Source organism: Miniopterus schreibersii (genome assembly GCF_964146895.1).
Source record: "Miniopterus schreibersii genome assembly, chromosome: 1".
Lineage (NCBI taxonomy): Eukaryota > Metazoa > Chordata > Mammalia > Chiroptera > Miniopteridae > Miniopterus > Miniopterus schreibersii.
The window spans coordinates 2,022,442-2,047,784 of record NC_138101.1 but is presented as its reverse complement, the minus strand read 5'-3'; the positions used below and the strand labels follow the sequence as shown (position 1 = coordinate 2,047,784).

General features: G+C 59.7%; 1 protein-coding gene across 5 annotated transcripts in view; it reads right to left on the bottom strand.

Moving 5' to 3' along the window:
- Positions 1–12,304: 12,304 nt before the first annotated feature.
- The window catches only part of ACOX3 (acyl-CoA oxidase 3, pristanoyl), a 31,062-nt gene continuing 18,023 nt past the window's right edge, over positions 12,305–25,343 (bottom strand). For all 5 annotated transcript variants that reach the window (XM_081157746.1, XM_081157747.1, XM_081157745.1 and 2 more), the window contains exons 12-18: positions 25,086–25,208; positions 24,120–24,233; positions 20,910–21,025; positions 18,184–18,358; positions 17,526–17,593; positions 15,835–15,921; positions 12,305–12,946 (exon numbers count right to left, since the gene is read on the bottom strand). In XM_081157746.1, coding sequence (XP_081013872.1) covers positions 12,827–12,946; positions 15,835–15,921; positions 17,526–17,593; positions 18,184–18,358; positions 20,910–21,025; positions 24,120–24,233; positions 25,086–25,208 — 803 coding nt within the window. In that variant the 3' untranslated portion in view covers positions 12,305–12,826. The remainder of the gene's footprint in view (positions 12,947–15,834; positions 15,922–17,525; positions 17,594–18,183; positions 18,359–20,909; positions 21,026–24,119; positions 24,234–25,085; positions 25,209–25,343) is intronic.

The following is a 25,343-nucleotide window of genomic DNA, read 5'->3' as shown; positions in this document are numbered from 1 at the left end:
GTCACCAGGCCTTTGGGGACCCACTTTTGCTCTCATTTCTCTCTTCTCCACTCCCCTCTCTAGCCCCTACCTTTGAGCTAGCCGCTCCCTCCACCTGCACCCTCTCCCAGCTCCCCTGTGCCTGCTTCATTACCACTGACCATGTATGTCTTCTGTGGCTGGACTGAAAAACAGCCCCAAAGGTGTCCACATCGTAGCCCCCGGAACCTAGGATTGTCACCTCCCACATCCAGAGGGACCCTGCAGCTGAGGTGGGAGGTGACCCTGGGTTCTCGACATGGCCCCTGGAACCACAGGGTCCTTGCCAGCAGGGGGCAGGAGGAGGAGATGTGATGATGGAAGTAGTGGGTTGGGTGATATGAGGAACGGGCCGAAGAATGCAGGGACTTCTAGAAGCTGAGACGCTCTCACTTTCCTGAAGCTTATTATCTATTTACACTCAGATACGCAATCCAACTGGAAGGGACTTTGCATACGGCACAAAGGAGAGGTCGTTTTGTTCTTTCTTCTGGGCATGGGGATATCTAGCAGTCCCCTAGACCATTTATTTCAAAGGCAATCCTTTCCTCCTTTGTTATAGACCAAGCTCCCATACATGCGTATGTCTGGGTCCAGACCCCTATGTCCTATTCTCTTTCTCTCTGTCTTTGCCCCAGTACTACCCAGTCTTCATGACATAGCTTTAGGATATCTTTTGTTGTTTCGTACAGTAAATCCATCCATATCACACTTTTCCTGAGAGGGGTCTTAGCTATTCTTGACTCTGCTTTTCTGCATATATTTTAGAATAAGTTTATCAAGCTCCACCTCTTGTGAATCTGGTCAAAACGGCATTGAATCTATAGGTCCGTTTTGAGAGAGGTCACATGTTTTTGATACTCAGACTACCGATACATGAACATGGGTATCCCCCCACTTATCTCAGTTTTCATTCATTTCTCCAATAATGTTATATAGCTTTTTGTGTAGACAGCTTATATTAGATATTGTAAATAGTATCCCTTAAATATTTTTTATTTTCTAACTATTGTTGATACTATTTTTTCTTAATTTTTAATAATTTTTAAAATACTGGCCTCATATCTGGCAACATTCCAAAGTCACTTATTAATTCTAACAATGTATTGTTTTGGATTTTCTACATAATCAATCACATCATCTATAAGTAATGAGTTTTATTTCTTCCTTCCCAATCCTAATATCTTTTATTTTTTCTTATCTTATTGCACTGGCTAACACCTCTAGTTCAATGGAGTGTAGAATTAACAACAACAGACAACCTTGGCCTTGACCTCAGAAGGAAAACTTTCAACATCTCACTGTTAAGTAAAACATTTGCTGTAGGTTTTTTGCCCTTTATTGGCTTAAGAAAATCCCCTTTTATTCCTAGTTTGCTAAACATTTTTATTATGCATGACTATTGAATTTTTTAAAAATACGTTTTTATTGATTTTTAGAGAGAGAGTAGAAGAGAGAGAGAGGAAATCATTGATTGGTTGCCTCCCATATGCACCCTGACCAAAGATCAAACCCACAACCTAGGTATTTGCCCTGACCCAGAATTGAGCCAGAGATCTTTCGGTGCACAGGACAAGGCCCCAACCAAATGAGCCACACGGGCCAAGGCTGAATATTGAATTTTAACAGAAGCCTTTTTCTGCTTCTACTAAAATAATTAAATGATTTCTTCCTTTGTCCTGTTAATATGGTAAAATACATTGGTATTGAAATATTTTATCAACCTTGCGTTACTGGACAAAACCTAATTTTACTCTGACATATAATCCTTTTGAAATATTTTTGTTACTTTTTTGCTTGAGATTTTGGTGTTCGTAAATGCTACAGGTCTATAATTTACCCTTTTCCTCATGTTTGTGTTGGAGTTTGCTACAAGATTATCCTGACCTCATTTTATGACTTGGGCAGTGTTTCCTTTTTTCTGTCCTCTGAGAGAGTTTGTGCAAGACTGGCATTATTTCTCTCGTAAAAGGTGGTGGGGAAGTCGCCTGGTCTGCCCAGCAGGAAGCCGCCTTTTGATGAGATTATGCGCACATGCTCCTGCAGGCGTTTTTACTGTATTTGGGTAGGAAGCATCCATACGCTGGGTCATCCAAGGGCTGCTGGGCCGTGATCTGGCCTCCCTCCGCAGGATGTTGCCGCCTCCACCAGCGGTCCATGTTGCCCACAGCTAGAGGCAATTTCTATTTTGGTGTCTCAGAGTGGGCCTGCTCTTGGATGGGATCCAAGTTGGCCATTATCTTGACAATATGTTTGTGTTTAGAGCTGAATTGGGTCTAAGAATAGCTCTGGGAGAGGTGGCTGCTGAGGCCGGTGTTCTGCATGGCCAGCGGCAGGTCTGGGGACTCAGGACAGGCCAGCTGAGAATGTGAGGGAGCACGTGCTAGACCTGGCCGGCTGGACTCCGTGGCCCACCAGCTGACCACGCTCCCCTGTCTCCCCAGGGCCAAGTGCTGCCTGCTCCGGGGAGTCTTCCGGACCTCTCGGCTGGAGGGCCTCCTTGCTCCTCCTGCTGTCAGATCACCTGCCTATCTCCCCCACGGGACTGGCTGGGTTGGTTAGAGGCATCTTCGCCTTCCTAGCAGTTGGCCTACACGCTTAGTGCAAATGATGGGTTCGAGCCTGCCTGAAATCTCACCTTGTCCCCACCATCTCCAGTTCTGTGACCTCAAGCAAGTCGCTTTCCTTCTCTGGGCCTCGTTATCTGCACCTGGGAAGCGAACAGCAATCCCTCCTCACAGGCGTCGTCGTGAGGCTCAGAATTTCCAGGTGCCCCCCTTTCTTGCTGCCCTTGGACTCTTGTACCCACATGAGCAGCTCCTTCACCTGAAGCAACCTAGGTGTGGGACTCACATTGGGAAAAATAATGATGCATACATCAGAGGGGTTTCATTAGGATTAAATGGGACAATTCAGGTAAATGAATGAGTGTCCCCAATATATTAGCAGCCATCATCATCATCATCACCATCGTCATTATCAGCACCATACCAGCAGCAGCAGCAGTAGCAGTAACATCGTCATCACTATTAACATTGTCACCATCACCACCACTATCATTATCATCACTATCACCACCATCAACTTCATCAGCACCATCACCTTCATCACTATCATCATCACCATCACCATCACCACTATCACCTTCATCACCATCATCATCTTCATCATCATCATCACCTTCATCATCACCATCATCACCCTTATCACCACCCTCACCTTCATCACCATCATCTTCATCACCATCATCACCTTCATCATCATCATCATCACCACCATCACCACCACCATCACCACCACCACCATCACCACCATCCCCCCCCACCGCCACCATCACCATCACCACCACCATCACCACCATCACCATCATCACCATCACCACTGTCACCACCATCACCACCATCACCTTCATCACCACCATCACCATCATCATCACCATGATATTATCATCACTATCAACACTGCCACGCCCAGCAGTCTCCATGGGCCCATCTTTCTGTGGGCGAGCGGTTCTCTCCAAGCCCCTCACCCGACTGAGTGGGCTATACGCTCCTCTCCTCCCCTGGGGATAAAGGCAGCTCCCTCCTAAACTTCCTAGTCGCTTGATCACAGTGACGCCGTGTTGACAGCTCCCCAGCTGTGAGGCATCGCTCTGAGCGCGTGATGTCCAGGCTGTTGCTATCCTCTGATGACCCTGAACAGGGTTTGTCTCCCACTCATGAAAATGAGGAGATGTGCTCAGAGAGGTCAAAGTTGTGTCCAGGCCACTTAGAAAAAGGGGCAAAGCTGAAATGTGAGCTGGGCCTATCAGATTCCAGCCGAGCTGTGAGCCCTGTGCACACTCCCTGTAAAGCCCAATTTCCCAAATCCCTCCCACACCCTCCCCCTCACCTCCCAGCCTACAGAAAACTCAGGTGGCTGACGGGTGGGGATGGGTGAGGGGAGCCAGGCACCAGGGTGCAGCATTCAGCAGGCGCCTGCTGTCTGTGTGCAGGGCCTTGCAAGGGCAGGGCTGACACCCACGAGAAAGAGCGCACAGCCTCCCTAAATGTCACACCCTGGTGCTTCTCTGTCCTTACCCAGCCCCTGTCCGTGGCTCAGGACTCGGCTTTGGACTCTGGACCCCAGAAGAGAACAGGCTCTGAGATCACCCCTCAGCCCCCTCACCCCATAAGGGCTCCACCGGCCTTTGCATTCACCGGAGGCGCGTCAGCTGGGTTTCAGTATGTTACCCTGCCTTCCTGTCCTTGGAAAGGCAGTTTCACCTGGGGGAAGTGCTTTGGAGCCACACAGGTGTGGCCTGGCATCCTGACTCCCCCACCCATGGCTGTGAGACCTTGTTAATCGGTGTACCACTCAGGCCTCAGTTTTCTCATCTGTCAAATGGATACACAGCCTTTACCTCGAAGGGGCCATATGAAGAGTCTCCAGGACCATCCATGGTCAAGTGCTGCTCAGAGGGCTCCCAGTAGGAGCCCCTTCCACTCTTGCCGTCCCTGGTAGCGCGAGGGGCAGGTCACCATCCTAGGATGAATCTGAGCTGGATCCAGCAGCCTGCTTGGAGGACTTAGGGCCTCCTGCCCCCTCTCCCAGATGGGCCAGCTGGCCATGGTGAGTAAGGTAGTTTCTGGGCCCGGCCCAGGTCCGGTGCCCTTGCAAATAGGGCAGAGCTGAAGCAAGCAGCGCAGAGCAGCCTGCAGGAACCAGGTAGGGGCCACCAGGTGGCCCTGCCCCACCCCTTCCCCACTGAGGGCCACAGCCCCCACCTGTGCAGGGGGAGGCAAAACCCTGCTGACCTCCCGCCCAAAGGACTGAAGGAAGCACTCCAGGGGTCCTGCCAGCCAGATGGTTTGGGGGACCCGTGGAATGATGAGGCCGTGGGGATGGAAGCTGTCACTTGTTCACAGTAAAACACTCAGAGTTGCGCGGAGGGTCACGTGCAGGGCCATGGACAGATAGCCCTGGGCAGGGAGGAGAGCCCTAGGAGACCCGGAGGGGAGGCTGGTGCAGGGAGGCCTCCGTTGGCAAAAGGCTCTGGACAACAGGAATGTGACACATGGTCGCAAATGAGCAGCTGGATGCTGCTCCGGGCTGAGCCACGTGGCTCCAAGGAGACTGCGAAGTCACATGCTGTGCCCTCCAACAGGCCCTCAAACGCAGGGCAAAGCCTTCCCAGAGGAAATGCGCTCCTGGACACTGTTCTCGAAGGAGGCAGAGGGGCGGGAAACCTGCTCAAAGCTCCCACAGGGGCTCCTCTACAGGAGGCCCTGGTGGAGCCAGACCCACAGACCCCCGAGGAAGGGAAGTCCCCAAGGACAGAGACCTAAAGGTGGCCCAGGCAGGGCCAGCAGAGCCTTTAGAAAGTCCTCTCCCAGCACTTGGCCAGGTACCCAGTGGCCTCCTAGACACCTCTGTCCAGCAGCCCGCCTGCCTCATCGCATTCCCCAAGAAAGCACTCTGGACACGCCAGCTCCCGCCATCCCCTTGGTGGCCCCAGGGCCTTGGGTATGGACCAGCTTCGCATCCCAGCAGGCATTCCGGTCTCTGCCCGTCCCTGCCTCTGACTCCACCGTGCCCAGCCCAGCCCTCTCCTACCCCCTTTGAAAGGCGCAGCTGCCCTGGCTGGACCCTGAGGAGCTGACGGGATTTATTGGGCCGTGATGGTCCCAGGAGGGCTGTGAGGGGTGACGCTGCCAACTGGAAGGGGGCAGGAGTAGGGGAGGTGACAAGTCCTAATGAGAACCAGAGGGAGCTGGCCGCCCAGCCCTTCCTGGTGGGTCCCCTGCGTCCCAGAACGCCGCAGTGCCGGGCCTGGCCAAGGCCTCTGGGAGCATCTGCCCACCCAGGGCCCCGGCTCGGTGGCAGACAGTTCAGCAGTGACTAGGGGAGCCTACTGTGTGCTGCCACATGCTCATCCAACCACACCTCGTTATTGATTTAATTTTCAAAATAGCTCTTTCCTCTTCATTTTAAGATGAGGAAACAGACCCAGGGACCAGCCCCTAACCTTGGTTTACACAGCTGGCACCCTGACCCTGGGTTCCCAGCCTCCAGAACCATGAGAAATAAGCTCCTGTTGTCCCAAAGCCCCCAGCCTGGCATCTGGTGCAGCAGCCGGCGGACGGAGACCGCCAGCCAGACTGTGCCTCTGATGCGCGGACAGAATGGGCCATTCTCAGACCGTCGAGGTCACAGCGTTTCAGTTCCCCTGCACCCTGGTTAGGAGGTCGGCCGAGTTCGGGCCCCAAGGAGCGAGCGAAGGAGCAGGTCCCGCCCCGGGAAGTCGCAGGCTGCCTGCTGTGCCGAAGGCCCGCGGGTTCAGACCAGAGGCAGAGAGTTTGGCATCGAATTAGAAATAAGTACATTTAAAAAAAAAAACACAGATAAAATCACATAGCGATTGATAACTGTAGAGGGAAAAAGATAAGGCAGGAAAAGCAGTCACAGCGTACGCCTTGGCTCCGCCCTGGGTCGCATTTCTGGGATCGCGGGGCTCTAACGGAAACCCCTCTCTCTGCACGTGGAGCTGTTCGGGGGGGGGGGGGGGGGGGGGGCTGAGGGGCGGGGGACGGGAGAAAGCGAAGGCCTCTCCTCCAGGAGGGAGTCAGGGGGCGCCGACCAAGTGGAAAAGCAAGAAGCAGCGGTACAAAAATGTTATTTCGGAACACAGACATAAATACCAAAAGACTTAGTTAAGGAAAAAAGAGAAAGGAAGCGGCGTCCTCTGGGGAAACATAGCTGGAGGGGGCGGGCGCCTGGCTTGTGTAACTAGCGGGTTATTAACCCTCCGATTAATAAGGCCGCCTGATTCAAACAGAGACTAAAGCCAGTTTCCTGTGAGCCGTGGGTCCGGAGGAGCTCAGGGGTTTGCCCAAGAGGGGCATGGCCCTGCCTGGCCTGGGGGGGGGGGGGGGGGGGGGAGAGAAGGGACCTTAGAGACCAGGTGGGTGAGTGTGGGGCTCCCTGCTCCATGGGGTGTCCACCTTCCGGTCCACAGCTGGGAGGAGAAACTTGGCTGGGTGCCCTGAGGTGGGGGGGTCACAGCAGCAGAGGCTGTGCAGGGCGGGCCCAGGACAGGGACACCTTCTGCCCCTTGGCCTCACCTACCCTAGATCCTAAGAGGGACACAGAGGTCAGGGGCTGTGCACACTCCTGGGTGAGCCCTGGTGCTCAGGGCTGTGAGCCCCCTGGGCCAGCCGCCCCTGCCCGGCCCATGCCCACGCCCCCCACATTGTGCTGGGCCCTCCTCCCCCAGCCTCCACCAACGCTGATTCTTCCCATTTGACATACACGGGAGCGAGAGCCAAGACTCATTTGTATTCTGAGAAAAATACAAGGCTTTGGTCCCTCTGCCCCGCTGTGGGAACAAACACCCCTCGATGTGGGGGGCCGGGGTGGGGCGGCACTGTGCTCACAGGCCGCCCCCCCGTCCTCCGGGCTTCGGGCTCATTTCCTTCCAACTGCTGGCAGCTCTTGCACTTCTGACAGCAGCTGCGGACGCTCCGCTTTCTCCCAGGAGCCCCACGCCCAGCGCAGACGACTGTTTGCTAAACCCCGGATCTGCCCAAGCACCCTGTGCTGAGTGTCCCAGGCAGTGATGTGGGTGCCGAGGGGCCACACTGGGGCTCCAGGTCCTGGGTCCTGCGCTGGGCTCGGGCTCAGGCTCAGGCTCAGGCTCAGGCTCAGGCCTGTCTGGAACCGGCTCTGCGCATCACCTCCCGTCACCCTCAGAGTCAAACCGACCACTGCCCGGGGGTCTCCACCCTCGACACTGTCACCGCCGTCCCACCTGCTCCCCACGAGCAGCTCTTCGCCAGCTGTCTCTCCTTGCTCCCGGGTTCCACCTGTGATCCACCAGCAAGTCCTGCAGGTGCCACCCCCAGCAGGTCCAGAACCTTCTTACCACCTGGGATGCCGGGAACCGCTGTCAGCGTCCAGGTCCCTGTGGAGGCCTCGCCTGACTCCCCGCCTCTGCCCCGGCCGCCCCGGCCCAGCCCTGCTCAGCCTTACCTGCCCCGTAGCACATGCCTCTGTTCTCATTCCCTGCTTCTCACATGTTAATCTCCCCACATCGGGATGTCGGTGCCACGGGAGCATCCCCGCCCCGGGATGGCACCCAGAGCAGGGCTGGAGCTCAGTGAGCAAAGGCTGATGGAGGGAGCGTACGGTCTGATCCATCTCTTGAAGGGAAAGGGTCAGAGAGGGCAGACACAGGCCGGGGGGCAGCCCAAGGGGTGCCGACCTCAGGGCTCAGGAGGGCTCCCTGGCGGAGGCGTGGCTTGGTCAAGCACACTCAGGGACGGTGGAGAACAGTGACTCCCGTCAGGGGCTCGATAAGTGTGCCTCACCTCCCGGCTGATGGGGACACAGCCTTCAAGTAGCATCAGCGGAGGCCCGGGCCCCGGATGCTGATCGCTGTGTCCTAGGTACTCAGTCCATGAAGGCCTTCATCCAACAGGCACTAACTGGACACTTGTCACATACGTGTGAGGCTCTAGAGACCCAGAGGAGAGCCACAGAGCCGTGGCCCAGCCACAACCGCAAAGGAGCAAGTCCCGGGAACAGAATGAGGCCGCCTGAGTCACAGAGACGGGCAGCCGGGGGGCGGAGGGTTGGTCTGGGAGCTGCCCCCGGAAGCGGGCCGCTGGGAGGACAGCGAGGGGAGCAGTGCGGGAGGTGAGGCCACAGCCTGTGCAAAGGCCCTGAGCAGGAGCCCCAGCCGCCCCTCGGAGGAGCCGGACGGGATTCTGGGAGGTCGGCTTCGTCAGGCCAGGGAGGGCCGGGGCCCTTCTCAGCTGAAATTTTCCAGAGCAGCTGCTCGTGTTGTTCTCAGGCCCGACAGCGGCCTGGCGAGCGTGCCGCCGAGATCCGCTCTGTGTTTTGGTTTTGGTTTGTGTTTTTCTTTTTAAGGAAAAAAGGCTGCAAAGCCAAGAGAGAAGACATGTTTCCAAGAAGCTCCCGACGCTGCAGCCGGGCTTTCAAACACGGGGCCCGGCCCCCAAGCAGCCCCTCCCGGGGGCTGGCCGCAGCGATCCCACATGCAGGCTCGGCTGAGCTGCCCCCGGGGTCGGCAGCAGGGCCACAGTTCTGCCCCTCAGGCCTGAGACTCAGGCCAGCACGACCTGTACCTTCCCTGTGTGTCCAGGACAAGACCACTCCCTGCAGGTCGAGGGCCTCAGACCGGCTCTCTCAGTGTCTCCACTTGCCTGGCCGGCCAGAGCGTCCCCCCGGCATAGGGCCCGTCCCCGGTGCTCCCAGGTGCTCAGACTGCACCATCCTCCTCGCTGGGACCCCTGGCAGCGGCCACATCCCCAGCGGCGGCAGGTCACCCCCTACTGACCATCTGACGTGAGCCGGGCCGCTGCCTCCTGGAGCCCTCCCGGGAGCCCTGCTGTGTGGGAGATGCTCTCCCATCCTACAGATGGGGAGACCGACCACCACACGCTGCACCCTTGCCCGAGCCCTGGAGGGGGCCGGAGCTCTGACGTCAGCGTCAAGCGCTTTCCCCTCCGGGGGGTCTGGGCCCGGCTGGAAAGGGGGAGAGGCAGTGCTGCTGAGGGAAGGGTGCCGGGCTGGAAGCCAGAGGGTGGGGCCGCAGGCCGGGCTCGGACAGGCCCTCGCCTTCCCCGCCCCCACCCCGTGCAGGACAACGGGGGGTGTGGTCCGTCCAGCAGACTGAGAAGGGACCACGTGGGGCCTTGGGGGTGGGGGCAGCAGGGGGTCCAGAGAGGGTCCAGCCCGAGGCGGCCAAGGGCGCGGGTGGGGTGGCTGGTGCCAGGCAGGGGAGGGGGCATGGGGGAGTCCACAGGGAGGGCACATGAGGGGCCCGAATGCCGGCTGAGGAGGAGGGGAGCACAGCGGGGCTTACGCTCTGGGCAGGTGTGGTGGATGCTGGCTGGGGGAGGGAGGGGCGAGCTCGGCAGGACCAGGTCCAGGGGCCGAGGTGGCTCCTAGGTTCTGGTTGGGGACCCAGCGGCCCTTCCCGGGAAGGAGGGACGTGAATGAACCTAGGTTCTTGGGTCCCCGCCGCCGCTGTCCGGGCTCCAGCAGCCCGGAGCTCGGGGCCGTTCCAGGCCCCGCTGTTTTCATGGACTTTCTCCCAGGAATCGCCGCCGTCTCAGAACAGATGTCGTCCGCCCAGGCGGGCGGGTGGGGAGGCGAAGGGGCTCTCAGGCGGGGTCAATCCCTTTCTTAAAACCCTCCCGAGACCACGTCCCCCAGATGCCTGCTTACACCTCGCGCCCAGGCAGCGGAGGCGCAGGGCACGTCCCCCGGCGCAGCCGAGACCAGGACGTGGCTGGAGCACGTCGGCTCGGGGCCGCGAGGCAGGGGCCCCGGGTGCGGGCCTGGAAGGGCTGCTTCTCCTGAGGCCTCTGTACCACTGTGTAGATGGCGCCCCTCTCCCTGTGTCCTCCCTCCCGTGGTCGCCCCTCCAGGTGTGTCTGTGTCCCACCCTAGTGGCCTCATTTTAGCTAAACCCCCTCCTTAAAGACCTGATCTCCAAATACAGCCACATTCTGAGGGGCTGGGGTTCAGGCTTCAGCCTACGGACCTGGGGGGACCCAGTTTGGCCGTAACTCCTTGTGTGGCCATTACCTGGGGGGAGGACATAAAAGCCCAGCTGCTGTAGCACTGTGGCCGCAAAAGGAGACCCGTGACTTCGAATCAACACCCATCCTACAAGGGGACCCCCCAGATCGGCGTGGCCCCAGCTGGCAGGCCCACCCGCTCTCTAGGGCTGGGGCCCAGGCAGGGTGGCGGGTGGCTGGTGGCTGGGCCCGGGGGCCCCTGGGGAATGAGCACCCCTCCCCCTGGCTCCTCCATTTGGATCTGCGCTCAGAAGCGAGGCATCTAAACCACCTCAGGTCTGAAGCGTCTGTGGTTCCCATCTTCCTGAAGGCGGGCGCAGGGGCCGCTAATGCACAAAACATCCCCAACACCACGAAGGTTTGTTTAAAACCAAGGAAACCACCCGGCCGGGGACGCATTAAACTCCGGCAGTCGCTCCCCGGTTAAAACCAACCCTGATACCGGCGACAGTGCGCTAGCTGCCGGCCCCCAGGATGGGCCGGGGCCAAGAACATCACGGACCCCGAGAACATCGGGGGCCCGAGTGGGGCTCCGGTCAGCCCAAGAGCGTGGTCCAGCTCGCTGCTCCCTGGCCGCCTGGCCCACGGCAGCCACGCGCCTCTCAGGGTCAGGTTTCTCATGTATAAAGCCGGCAATGACAGCAAAGCTCCCCCCGGCCGTCTAGGGGTCCAGGGAGGGGCACAGAAAGTTCCAGCAAGACAAAGGGCTCACTCAGCCCTGGCTGGGGGGCTCAGCTGGTGAGAGCGTCACCTCAATACACCAGGTGGTGGGTTCGATCCCCGGTCAGGGCACATACCAGCAGCAACCACTGATGCCTAAGTAGGTGGAACAAATCGCTCTCTCAGATCAACAGGTGTGTCTCACGCCCCTTTTCTAGGCATGAAAACTGAGGCTTCAGAAGTAACCATCCATGTAATTTCCAGAGCTAGAAATTTGGTCTTTAAAAAAGATTCTTGCCCGGCCGGGCGTGGCTCAGCGGTTGAGCGTCGACCCAGGATCTAGGCGATCGGGGTTCGATTCCCGGTCAGGGCACATGCCCGGGTTGTGGGCTCGATCCCCAGTCGGGGGCGTGCAGGGGGCAGCCGATCGATGACTCTCTCATCATTGATGTTTCTCTCTCTCTCCCTTTCCTTTCCTATGAAAACAATAAAGATACATTTTTTAAAAGATTCTTGTCCACACCCTTCCCGTGCTCAGAGGTTCTCTGGTCTACTTTGTTCTGTACCCCGTGGGCACCTGGGTCATGTCTGCCTGCTGGGCTCCAAGGTGACCGAGGTCGGGAGGGCACTGGGGCTGCTGCTGACAATACCCCCTGCCTCCTGGACCCATCAGAGGCCAGAGAGCATCACCCGGTGGCCAGAGAACACGGACGGGCCAAGAGTGAGGACCAGCCGCCAGCCTGCGAGCCTGCCCGAGGACACGAGTGATGGGGGAGATGCTCCCTGACCTCCTCAGCCTGGTCTCAGTGACGGGAATGGGCACGCACAGGCCTGGGCCATGCTGAGGGCGCGGGCACGTGAAAGGGTTTGCTGAGCGACTGCTCCTCTGGGCCGAGCAGCCGGTTTCCTGACTGTAGGAACAAACCGATTTGAGCACCATGCGCATGACTTGGAGGCCAGGACATTAAACTGACCAGACTTTCACACTATTAGAAATTTTTTTCATTGGAAACATTTCCTGGATGGAAACGTCCAGCTCCACACAAGGAATAAACCCGATTTATTCTTTTTCTTAAAAATCTGAACCAATGCCGTTCAGATGGTCTACAGGGCGAATCAGGAAAGTTACCATTTGATCACATAGTGAAATCGAGTGGGCAGAGAATCAGATGGGCAGCCCCCAGCCCCGGGTGAGCGAGCCCAGTGAACCCTCCGATGATTGCAGAGCAGCAGCTGCTGACCAGGAGGCCTGGGCCTGGGCCGTCGGCTTTGCGCTCCGTGGATGAGAAACAGGTGCAAACTCTTATCACAAGTTGACGGTCGGTTAGGAAGATGCGATCACAGGGGGTTTCTGTTCACACAGCAGATGACCCCTGAATTCTGGGGCTGCCCCTCCTGGTGGGACTCAGGAGGAGGGTCCGGCTGGGCTGGGCCAGGCCCTGGTGGTGCAAGGCCACCAGCCAGTCAGGAGCAGAGGCAAGTTATCAGAGAGCAGGGCTGGGACGCGAGATCCATCCTCCACTGGCTTCATCGGGCCTGGCTGCCCGTGTGCCGGGCAGCTACAGCTTTGCGCTCAGACTCCCGACGACAGGCTTGTTGGCCGAAAACTCTGGCCACCACGGCGCCCTCTCCAGCACCTTGCTCTCCTGAAGGACGGCGCTCCAGAGGTTTTTATAGAGCTGCAAAAAACCACACACGCATCAGTAATAAGGATTTCTCCGATGGCCGGTGTGCAGAAGCAACTCTGCTTATAAGCTTTTGTTCAAACATGGGAAATTCTCTCCGTCACTTTTTTTTTTTTTAATCCACACCTGAGGTTATTTTTTCCATTGCTTTTCAGAGAGTGGGGGGAGGGGAGAAACACAGACGTGAGAGACATTGATCGGCTGTCCCGCATGAGCCCCGACCAGGGACAGGGATCAAACCTGCAGCCCAGGTACATGCCCTGGACCCGGAATCGAACCTGAGACCCTTCGGTCCGTGGGCGGACGCTCTAACCACTGAGCAAAGCCAGCTAGGGCCCTCCTGTCACTTTTCATAAAAATCTTTAAGATGATTTACATTTGATTTCTATAAAGCTTTTCTCCCCAGTAGAAAACTATTGGGAACATGCAGTTATATCATAGAGTACATTTGGGAGGTAAACACCCTGCTTGGCCTTTTCTCTGAGGACAAATGCTGCGTCCTGGGTCAAGTGTGGCCATGACAGAGTTGGGCGGGTCTGTTTCTTGTTTGTGCTCAAGATGATCCCCTGGCACCCACAGGCTGCCGGCTGGCACGGTGGAGGTGCAGCCGAGTGGCAGAATGACGGCCGTCGGGCTGACCCTGCTGGGTGGCCCCTGGGTCCCCTGGGCCGGCAGCCTGGCACACAATGTCCCAGCCGTCTCCTCCAGGACTTTCAAAACAAACAGCTTCCAGTCAAGTCTCACTGGAGAGATGCAGTCGGCAGCTGAGGGTGGCCGCGCGGAGCACGGTGCCGAGGGCCGAGTCTTGCCGGCTCCCAGCACAGCGAGCGCCCAGGTCCTGAGCCAGCGCCAGACAAGCCTCCACCACTGGCGGGGACAGGAAAGGGGCCTGTTCTGTATCTGGCTGACATCGACCCGTTTTACTTTTCAGAAACCACTCTCCTTGCACCTGCTAAATGCACTTAGCAATTCTGCTCCCACAGGCTGCTATTCTTGGCTCCAGAGACGCAGATTCAGGCTTTTCCTCCCTGGGTCATGGATCCGAGGTTACAGCTTACAGTAGGGAGCATGGGCTTCATTAAATGATCGTCTCGGGTCATCTCCCACAGCTGCGTTTGCTCACTTAAAATGAGTTTACTAGCAGCACCTGGTTAAAACATTAGCCCCTAAAACTGGGAGAAATGCACGTGGTATAAACCATCCTGTCGAGCGAGGCCTCTGCTAGTTGTGGTGTCAGGGGCCCACCATGGGGATGGCCTTCAACCACCCACCTGCCCTAACACGGGCTGCCCCTTGCACAGCGGCCGCAGGCCCCAGTGCTCGGCCACTCTGGCCCCTTCTCTCCGGGCAGACGCTCCTGTGTGCTCAGGGGTCCCCGGAGGATGCCATTTGCCAGGCCCTCTGACAGGCCACTGCTACCTCTTCCTCAAATGCCACCTGCCTGATCGCCTGCTAAGCCCCCTCCGCCCAAGGCCAGCCCCTCTCCCGTGGGCTGAGCACGGTCTCCTCTACAGCCCTGACCACAGCAGGGGGCCGAGGGCGGCTCTCCTGTCTCCTCTCCAGACAGACCTCCACCCAGATCCTGGTTCTGTCACTTCCTGGCTGGATGACCCCTGGCCTGGCTGGGCGTGGGGCTCGCCCCCAGCACTGTGGGCATGAAACATGCACGAATTGGATGGGGACTCTTCCACGCTCCATACCCAGCACCCGGTACTCACGTCCCAGCCCCAGGCATGGCCTAGGCTGGGCAGAGGTCAGGGCCCTACTCTCCTGGGACAGGCTGATGATTGTAGAAGGTGATCATGTAAAGCACCAATCTCAGTGTGCTCTGAGGACAGGTGCAGGCTCCTGTCCCCTCCCAATCACGCTCCAGGCAGAGCCTGAGCTGGCGGCAGGCGTCTCACAGAGAGGACATGGCGGTGGGGGTGGGGGTGGGGGTAGATCCTGCTCCACTGACGACAGCTGAGACCTCAGGCACATCTCCAGGGCAACACAGGTACGATGCCTGTGGATAGCAGTGCTGGGAGGCACGGAGCAGACCTCGAGTGTCACCCAGCCTGGCATCTCCATGTGGCAGAGAAAGTCATGTAAGGACACATAGGTTCAGTAATGAGCACTTTGAAGGTCACAGAGCAGGATAGAGTAGGGGTGCACATCTGGGGGTGTGCATCTGGAGGCACTTCCCTGGAGGCCTGAGAAGACCTCTCTGAGAGGCAGCATTTTGCTTAAAACCAAGTGAAAGGAAGAGCTCCAAGCAACAGGGACAGCAGGTGCAAAGGTCCTGGGGTGGGATGAGCCCAGCACAATAGACGAGCAGAGGGGACTGTGAGCTGGAGGTGCAGGGAAGAGGGCACAGCACACGGTGACCTTGGAGAACCAGCCAGGCTGGGCCTGGGCTGGGGCGCAGGGAGAGAGCTGGGGGCAATTTCAGGGACAGGGGATGCTGATGGAGGGCTCAGTCAGGAGTGGCCTGATGACACCAGCTTTTTAAGAAGTCATTCAGGGGTGGGGGGAGAGATAAGGGGCCAGCACGGGGCCACCAGGGAGTAGAGACTCCAGAGGTGAGGGGCCCAGCTGACAGGGCAGGAGCCAGCCCTGGGATAGACCAGGCCTGGAACCACGGGAGGGAGGGAGGGAGGGAGATGTTGCAGGGCCGGGGATCCACATCACAGCCCTACTCGGGCCACGTTACCCCCATTTCTCAGAGGAAGGCTCTGGGGGAAGAGACCACCCCGACTTCTCCTGCCACTCCTTCCACTGTGGCCCAAGTGTGACAATTTCCAGCAGGTGCCAGGAGACGCCTGGGCAGGTCGTCACCTCAGGCTGTGCAGTAGAGTGGTCCCCTGACACACATGGGCCCACCGAGCACAGGAGGCCTTTACCTGGCCGTCAGCTCTGCCAATCGGGGAGTCCAGGACAAAGTCGGGAGGGGCGATCACGTCCACCAGGGCCACCGCATCGTCTTTCAGCTGTTGGAAAACAAAGGCCACACACTTGGCGAGGCCCCGCATCTCCATGGCGACCACGGAGGAACAGAGCCCTGGAGTTTGTTGCTCGACCACTAGCAACGGTAATCCTAGCGCGGGGCTCGGTGCCCAGGGCATCTTCTCACCAGCCCCCTGGGTCCTTGGATATTTCACCATGTTGCTATCCACTCAAGACTCCCGACGTTTTACTTTTTGTCAACAGGTAGGGGTTGCTGGTAAAAGTGAGGCCTGCAGCCCATTGCCTGGTTTGTCTCAGACCCCTGACCAGCGGCTGTTCCAATGCAGGAAAACGTGCCCAGAAAGTGCCCTGGAGCAGGCATTTCCGAGCCCCTGCAAAGGTCCTTGTGCAGCTCTCAGGTCCACGGCGGTTTATTACCCTTCCGTCTGTTGCACAAACTCATCTTCAGGATGGAATTTATAAAAGACTCCCAAGAATTTTTTTGAAATGCAAAAACTTTTTTCTAATCCTTGTGAAACCCCACAGCTGTGCTGAGCAGAGTTCTGGGACAGGGGTCAGCGCAGAGCAACAAGACCCACAGCAAACAGGGCAAAGGGGACGTCTCCACAGCTGGGACACTGGTCTCTGATGTGCTCACGGTCCCAGGGCCCGCACACCCCTGCCGGGGGGTCGCAGAGGAACCTGGAGCCACCAGGTGGTGGGTCGAGAGGCGGGGTGGGCTGATTATAGCTGCGATCCCACGCCGCTGAGGCCACAGGGGAGAGCGCACTGGAGCACCCGGGAGACAGCTGCTTAAACATCAACCAGAGGACAGTGCCTCCAGGTCACTGGTCTCGCTGTGGGAAAGGCCAGCATGGGTGTTGGAGCGACACCCTTCCTAGTGCAGGGAGAGGGTGCTGGGTGCTGTGGCATCAACCTGGAGAGGCCTAAACCCGGCAGAGATGTCGGCTGGGGCTCGTCAGCCCTGCACACGCTGCCGGGGTGACTGCGATGGCCCAGCGCCACCACGGGGGCGTCTGACTACATGGGGGTGACTCACTTCCTGCCCCGACGGAGCCAGGACTCAGCTCCCTGGGTGCAGCTGCGCGGCCCAGTGTGGCGGCCACAGCACGTGTGGCGCTCTCGCTTTAAACTAATTAAAGTGAAAGAAAATTAAACTCCTAGCCACCCTGGCCGCACTGCCACTGCGGGCACCCCAGCCAGTGGCGGCTGGTGGGACAGTGCGGCTCCCAAACACGCCTGTCCTGGTGGAACCTTCTACTGGACAGAGCGTCACGAGGCCACCGTGGGGATCAGGGCCGCCTGAGTTTTCCGGGTGGAAAAAGGTGAAAGAAAAACGTGAAACGTGAGATACCGTGAAATGAACTTAGACTGGAGGCTGAGGAACCTGATGTGCTCGGGAGTGTCACCAACTGGCTGTAAAAAGGGCATTAGGGCCGTGTGTGTATAGATTCTGAGCTATTCCCCCAAAGTTGCCCTTTTCCTGAAGTTTCAGGCACGAGCGCGTTTTCCGGTGACCTCCCTGCTCCGCTCTCGGCTGAGAGCACACGAGCGCGTGGGAGCGGGGTGACCGCGGTCACAGGCAGCACAGGTGCACTGCGAACGCGCAGAGGGGCCCGCGACTCACCTGCGAACACAGCTCCAGGATGGCGCGCTCTACCATTTTTCCTGCCTGCTCGCCAGAAAAGTAGCCACCTGTAAGCACAGTGCTGGTAACCCCGGGGTCTGTGACCCGAAGTCCAGAATCACCCACAAGCAGCCCCACCGTCCTCAAGCAGCTCCTCCGATCGGCCCACTTTGCGTGAAGATGCGTCACTGCTGCCCCAGCCAGCCGAGCTGCAGCCCCGGGCGGGGACCCGCTGCCTCACTGAGCTCACGCCAGGAGGTCATGGCCAGGAGCTGGGGCTGTGGAGCAAAGGCCGGCACGAGGCAGGCAAAGCCCAGGGCCTGAGGAGGGGTGGTCTGCAGGCGCCTGGGGGAAGGGGCTCAAGGGAGGCGATGATGGAAAACAGCTGAGAAACCCAGGCTTAGCTCCATCCCCACCAGTCTTCCCAGCAACACCTCCTCCAGGAAGCCCTCTGGGTCCCCAGCCCGGGTATTCCTGGGGGTGCCCCCAGCCGCCCAGCTCCTATCTCTGTCCATGGGCTGGCGCCAGCCTGAGGCTGCTTTGCCCTCCCGCTTCCTCGCTGTGGCACCTGGGCTCCTTTTCGGTCCCAGGCTCGCTCAGCACCTGCAGTGTCACACCGGGGCGGGGCAGGGCGGGGCGCTGCAGCCAGAGGCCTCACCTCGGTAGAGCAGGGCGCTGTGCTGGTTCAGGGACCACAGGCCGTAGAGGGCACTGAGCCGACGGAGCACGGCCCGCAGCTGGGGCGGGACGCCGGGCCGGTGCGTGTGCTCGTGGAACCTGCGCACCACAGTGAGCTCCAGGAACGCCAAGGCCAGGGAGCGGCAGCAATACACCTGCAAACGGCCACGCACTGGTGAGCCGCGGGGGGCCTCCCGGGCCCATCGGTGAGCCGCAGGGGGCCCCCGGGCCATCGGTGAGCCGCAGGGGGACCTCCCAGACCGCCAGCCAGAGCTGGAGCAGAGCAGCTGCCACCTTGGAGCTGATGTCTGGGGAGACCACCCAGTGAGGCCGTCGCAGTCTCAAGTCAGGGGCGGCCCTCCCAGCCCGGTCCCTGCGGGTCCCAGCGCCAGCCCCCTCCTCATGAACCCCCCTCCCCCCCAGTAAGCCTGCAGCCTCGCGAGTGGAGCGATGAGCCAGCCGGGATCCAGGTATCGGTTCTGCCCTACTCTACTCAGAGGGTATTTTAACAAGGGAGACTCAAAGCAATAAACTCCAATTTGTCCAAGTCCAGAGGTGAGCTGTGCAGTCCAGGGAGAAGAGCTGGGCCCCAGGCTCACGGGGCTCGGGGTCAAGGCCGGCCCCGGTGCAGGTACGCGGGGAACCTGGGGCATTGGCTCTGATCTCATCCATCCGAGACAACGGTGTGAAGTGTCCCGTGTGGGGAAAACATTCTAGGCCGTCTTCGGAGGCACAGGTGACCCTGGACAGTGTCCCCAGGAGCTCGGGTCAGGCGGGTGCCAGGCAGGAGTGGTGAGGCTGGAATTCAAGGCGGGGACACCCCATGCCGACCTTGTTATATTTCTCACTCTGAACACATGACAGGGTCACCAGCCAAGAGATGTGACAAACACATCTTTGTTTTATTTAAAGAATCTCCTGGGCACGTCCGGCTCGCTTGGGTCAACAGTAAGTGGCAGTCGCTACTGGTGGGAGCAAGTAGATGAAAAAAATAACCGTGCCCCTGGGGTCAAAGAGGAGGCACGTTTCACATTTTAACTAAACAGTAAGTTCTCCAAAGATGGCAGTTCCTGCCGTCCATCCACCGGGGACTGTCCGTCAGCCTGCGCGTCCCTGGCACGGGTTCTCGGTCAGGCCTCACGGCTGCCCCTCCAGCCCGCTGGGGATGCCCGCCGCCCGGTCCTCGGCCTGCCGTGACTGCGTTTATCGCCTCACTGCTGTTCAGGAACCGTGAACCGAGTCCTCTCTTCTCCACAGCTTGTGTTTCCTCTCACACAGGGCAGCGCACACTGACATCGCCTGCAGTGTTCCTCCGTGGCCGTCGCCGCCCGAGTCCCACGCGGGAGGGGACTACTCCTCTCAAGATCCTGAAAGCCCAGCCCAGGGCTCCGAGCGCCCTTGGCCATTAGCAATGGCCCGGTGTGCACTCTTAAAATGCTCCGGGGTCAGATCCAGGACAACCCCGATGCCCTGGCAGGACTCAGGGAAGGGTCTTCATTTCTCTTTCCGAGCGACTAAGCCCGCGGTGGTCCCAACCCATCCCAGGGGGACCGTCTCACGACTCCTGTCCCAGCCGCAGTGGCTGAACCGCAGCTCCCCGACCCTGGCATTGCTGAGTTCACTGCTTTTAAGCCACAGGTTCGACCTTGGTGCAGTCACCCTTGGCCGGACTTTCCAATCGAGACCCCATCCCAATTCCCACCTCCCCCCACCCGAAAGGCAGGGGGGCTCCGCAGGTTCCTAGAGACACCCCTGCTGTGTGGGCCCGAGGGTGAAGCTGCCCCTTGATGTGGAGGTGGGGTCAGGAAGGCAGGGTTCTCGGGGGGATACGGAGCCTCGCTGAGCAATACCAAGGGGAAGGGATGACGCCCACAGCCTCCCCACGATACCATCACTGCAGGTTCGTGGGATGCAGGTCACAGCAGCCCAGACCCTGTGTCCCAGGGCCCTGCTCCTGCACCCAGGTTCCCAGGACACAAGGACACCAGACAGCCCTGCCCAGTGTGAGGACCCGGGACCACGCCCACCGAGGCTCCAGGGGAAGGGTGATAATGACTTTGAAAAACCAAAGGCAGCCCTGGTGGCGTTGCCCAGTGGTTAGAGTGTCCGCCTGCACACTGAAGGGCCACAGGTTCAAATCCCAGTCAAGGGCATGTAACCTCGGCTGCAGGTTCAATCCCTGGCTCTGGTCGGGGTACGTGCAGGCGGCAATCAATCCATGTCTCTCACATCGATGTTTTTCTCTCTCCCCCCTCCCTCCGTCCCTTCCACTCTAAAAAGCAATGGAAAAAATATCCTCCGGTAAGAAAGAACAAAAAACAAAGAAAAACCACAGGCAGAGCACTGGTGCAACCTCATGTGAGCCGCTGAGCCATCGCTGGGTCGGTAGGTCAGGGCCTGGCTGGTGTCCCAGCCCCTGGGCGTGTCTGAGGTTCCTGCAGCCCGAGGGCCCCCCTCCCGTAACCCCAGCTTGGGCGGATGGGCCGGGCACCATCGGGCACTTCAAATATGACGCTCACAATCTTTTCCACAACCCAGCACGGCTTGGGGGGGCACCCCCATCCCCACAGCAAACCCAGGTGCAGGTGTCAGGCCAGGGCCCAAGGTCACGGGAGCTGAAGGACTGGGGTCACTTTCGTCAGGACCCCGCAGCACAAAAATTAGGGGAAAATAATAAACGGAGCAATTTTTCAAGCAAGCACGTACCTGAGAGTTGTTCTTTGCTTCAAAGTCACTGCTTCCCGATCCCTTCTCTTGACTGAGTTTCTGGTGACTCTCTCGGAGCAGGTAACAGACCAACCACTCATAGGCCGCCAGGGGCACTGCAAGACCGGAGACAGGAGAAACTGAGGAAGGAGCAGCCAGCGGGCGTCCAGTACGCGGGTAACGACGGAGCGCCCCACGGGTGCGGAGTGCTTGAGTAACAGAGCATCTGACCGGTGCCCAGGACTCGGGTCCCAACAGAGGGCCCCACAGGCGCTCCTGTATGGCCGCCTGCTACCCAGACGTGCTCCTCCCGACCTCCGAGACCCAGCTTGGAGCCGGCTTCCTGGGAAACCGCAAGCGCACGGCAGAGCTCACCCGGCATCTCTCGTGCCCCAGGGAGGGCTCGGGACAGTGGCCCCGCCACGTGGCCAGGCCCCTGCCAGGAGCAGCGTGGGGCTGACTTCATCTCCTCCCCGCCCATGACAAGGGACACTGAGGCACCGTGGGGTTAGGGACCCAGCCCGAGCCGCACCCCGGGGCAGCGTGGACCCCGCCCCCCTGCACACACATACACACAGTTGTCACAGCAACAAACACACGGAGCTGTGATTACTTAGTGTTTTTGCAAACAGCCAACTACAGAAGAGATGGGCTCACATCACTAAGCGACGGCGCAGGTCGGCGGGTGAAGCCCATCCTCCCGGCTCCCGCGCGAGCATCTGCCTACATCGGGCCCGGACGGAGCCGCGCTTGCCCCTCCCTCTCCAAACAACCGTCTTACTCCCTGCAGGAAAACCTCCTGCCCTTCCGAACGGGCCTCGCTCGATGCTGCAAAGGCCTAGGGCCTCCAGTCCCACTGAGCTCCAGGGTCATAAATCTCTTATGCAGTTTTTAAAAACGAGGCCAGCCCCAAGCTGTGGGGCTGGATGACCGAATGCCCTGGAGACGGGGCCGGCCGTGGCTGCGCTCCCTTTTCTGTGCTCCGAGGAGAGTGCCAGGGTGCGGTGCCAAGCCACTCTCGCCAAATAACTTTTAGTTGTTTTTTTTTTCCCTCCAGAAAATGTTTTCACTTGGTTGGATCCTGCAAAAATTAGGGCACTCGGAGGAAAAACAGATGACGCTGCCCTGGAGCCTGACCCGAGGCTGGGGCAGACACTGCCTCTGGTCGGGTGTCGGGAGGGACCGGCGGGCGCGCTGAGAGGCTGGCGGCCGGGTTTGCTTTCTGTTTCACGGCCGGTGGCGGTTTCAGGGAAGAGAATGTCCTGAGCGGGGTGACGTCGCTGGAAGGGTGAGGTCGTGCTCCAGGGCCCTGGTGACAGTGGGGTGGGCGGGGTCAGCAACCATCAGAAACGCCTTCCGGAGTGTCCGCTGCGCCCCAGGCAGGCGAGCGGTCAGGTTAGCGAGGGTCAGAGAAGCTGTCCCAAAAGCTGGCCCCCAGGGAGAAACTCTCGAGAAGTTTCCTGATGATGACGCCGATGACTGTGACCATGACGACAATGGTGACGATGACAGTGTCCCGCTCTCTGTCGTTGTCACCTCTTCGGAAGAGCTTGCAGCTACTGGTGCTATGATGTCAAGCGCTCTCTGTCCTTTGGTGAGGGAGGGTGGCCGCTCCTTCACCCAGCGGACCCAGCAAGGCCCCCGGGGGACACTCACACTGGGGTCTCCTGACCGCCAGGCAGGGGCCCTCCTCCCACGCCGAAGGCGCTCTGCGTACGGTATCCAGTGGAATAAATGTCATCTGGAGGGCAATTCTGTGATTGAACAGCTGTAACAAGGTTGGGTGTCTGTAGTCCTGGGTAGTGATTGACCGCAGGGTGCCCAGCGCCGTGCTGAGCGCTTTCCATGCATTGGCTCCTCCATCCCCACGGAAGCCGACTCAATAGGAAGGGCTGTGACCCTGGGCGCAGGCGAGGAAAGCGAGGCAGGGGGTGGAGGGGCCAGGAGCAGAGCCGGGCGGCCTGGGGGAGCCCCACGACCCCCTCGTGGCAGGAAGGCTGCTGGTCCAGTTTCTTGGGGTCTCACGGGAAAGGTTAGCGCTGCCCAGTGGCTGGGACACCGGCTCCATGACCCAGCCCCAGCCCACAGAGCACGTCTCTGAGCGAGCGCCTGGGAACAGGTGTGGGCAGTGACCGGAGCAGGCTCGCCGAGCTCCAACGGACAGATACCGACGGGTGACGTCTCCACTCCAGCTGAAAGCTGCTATTTTTCACACGGGATTCGACAACAGAGTGGGTGTGGGGACGGCACTTCCCTCAAAGCCCCTGCCGGGGCTGAGACTGCAGGGAAGAGGGCAGAAGCTCCGACCTGGCCTGTCTGTGACATCTCAGCCGGATGGCCCGTCAGAGCCTCTGGAAGCTGGGATGGGTGATCCGGAGCTTTGGAGCGTATGGGCTCTGTTCTGACCTGGCTCTTGTCCCTCCTCGGACAAGCCGCTGGGCGCCCCTGAGCTAAGGGGGCACGTGGGGCACAAACAGCACCTCGCCCCCCCCGGGCCCCGGCCACTCCGTGCAAGTCCCGGCGGCTCCGGTCTGTGCCCCTCTCCATCACCACCACCGTCTGACCCCACCACCATCCTGCCCAGGCCACCACCTTCTCTCCCCTCCACTGGTTGCCTTTTTCCCCACAACAGCATTTCAAAGCAGACGACACAAACCCTGACCGGTCAGCTGCACTCTGGCTCAGAATCACCTAGTGGTTCCCACGGCCCTGGAAGGACGTCTGTCCCTCAGGCCCCCACAGCCGGCCTGTTCTTTCCACTGAGACCTCAGCTGCAGGGCGACTGCCTCAGGAGACTGGCTGGCCGGCCCAGCCTATGCGGGACACTGCCTGGCAGGCCTCCCGCTTCTGTGACCAGGCCTCTGATGTGCCTGTGTGGCCATCCCCACGCTAGACTGAAGCCCGTGAGAGCAGGGACCGGGGTCTCAGCCACTCATGCACCCAGTAGGCTGCGCAGACAGGTGCTCAAAACACATCTGCACAGTGAACCATGAGCCCTCCCTAGAGGGAGGTCAAGGGCGCGGGCCCAGCTCCCAGGCTGAGGGCCTGCCTCCAGGCCGCCTGTAGAGTCAGCGCCTGCTCAGCGTCAGCACAGGAGGTGCTGGATGGAAGAGTGAGGGCGAACTAACGTCCAGGGCTCTCCACGGCCACTGTCACCCCACACACGGCACCTGCGCCGGTCAGGACGGAGCAGGCAGGAAGGGTGTTTACCTGAGGAGTCCAAGCAGTCCTGGAGGCTGGCCACCTCGAACCTCTGGCCAAGGATGGCGGGGTAGGCTTCCAGAAAGTCCACACTCTTCAGCGGGCTCTCGAAACGAGTACCACCTAGGAGTACACAAGTCTCGCTGGGGAAGGCCGGGGGAATCCAGGCACAGGGCATGCCTAGGGGAGGGGTCCTCCCCCACCCGCCTCAGCAATGACTTGGGAAGTTGGTCAATCAAAGTGTAATGACACCTCCCTTCCTGCAAACACGGGGTCTATCTTGAGAGAAGAGCTAACTCTGGGGCCTGAGAACCCAGCTGTGTGAGTTCAGAGGCTGCTCGAGAGCTCAGAGGAGCCTCACCTGGGCCCCCACGTGCCAGCAGGCTGGGCAGATAGTGCTCACCTGGGCCCCCATGTGCTGAGCAGATAGTGCTCACCTGGGCCCCCATGTGCTGAGCAGATAGTGCTCACCTGGGCCCCCATGTGCTGAGCAGATAGTGCTCACCTGGGTCCCCACGTGCCCGGCAGATAGTGCTCACCTGGGCCCCACGTGCCCGGCAGATAGTGCTCACCTGGGCCCCACGTGCCCGGCAGATAGTGCTCGCCTGGGCCCCCACGTGCCCGGCAGATAGTGCTCGCCTGGGCCCCACGTGCCCGGCAGATAGTGCTCGCCTGGGCCCCACGTGCCCGGCAGATAGTGCTCGCCTGGCCCCCACGTGCCCGGCAGATAGTGCTCACCTGGGCCCCACGTGCCCGGCAGATAGTGCTCGCCTGGGCCCCCACGTGCCGGGCAGAGAGTGCTTGCCTGGGCCCCCACGTGCCCGGCAGAGAGCGCTCACCTGGCCCCCACGTGCTGGGCAGAGTGCTTGCCTGGGAACCCATGTGCCCGGCAGATAGTGCTCGCCTGGGCCCCACGAGCCGGCAGGCCCAGCGCGTCAGGGTTGCCTGGCCCAGGTCCCGGCGGGCGGTGCTCACCTGGGCCCGAGCGCCCGAGCAGCCCGAGCAGGTAGCCGCTGGTCTGCTGCAGCAGCACGTTGTTGTCGCCCTCGTAGGTGCAGTTGGGGTCGTTGTCGTCCCTGAGGCTGCCCAGGCGGTTCACTGCAACGAGCGCACAGGCCTCCGCGTCAGGTGCCCGCGGGAGGCACGCCCGTCACTGCCTGGGAACACGGGTCCTGGGCCCCGCGGCCGGGACAGGACTTCCCACCTTGCTCCACACCCCACCCGCCCTCCCCG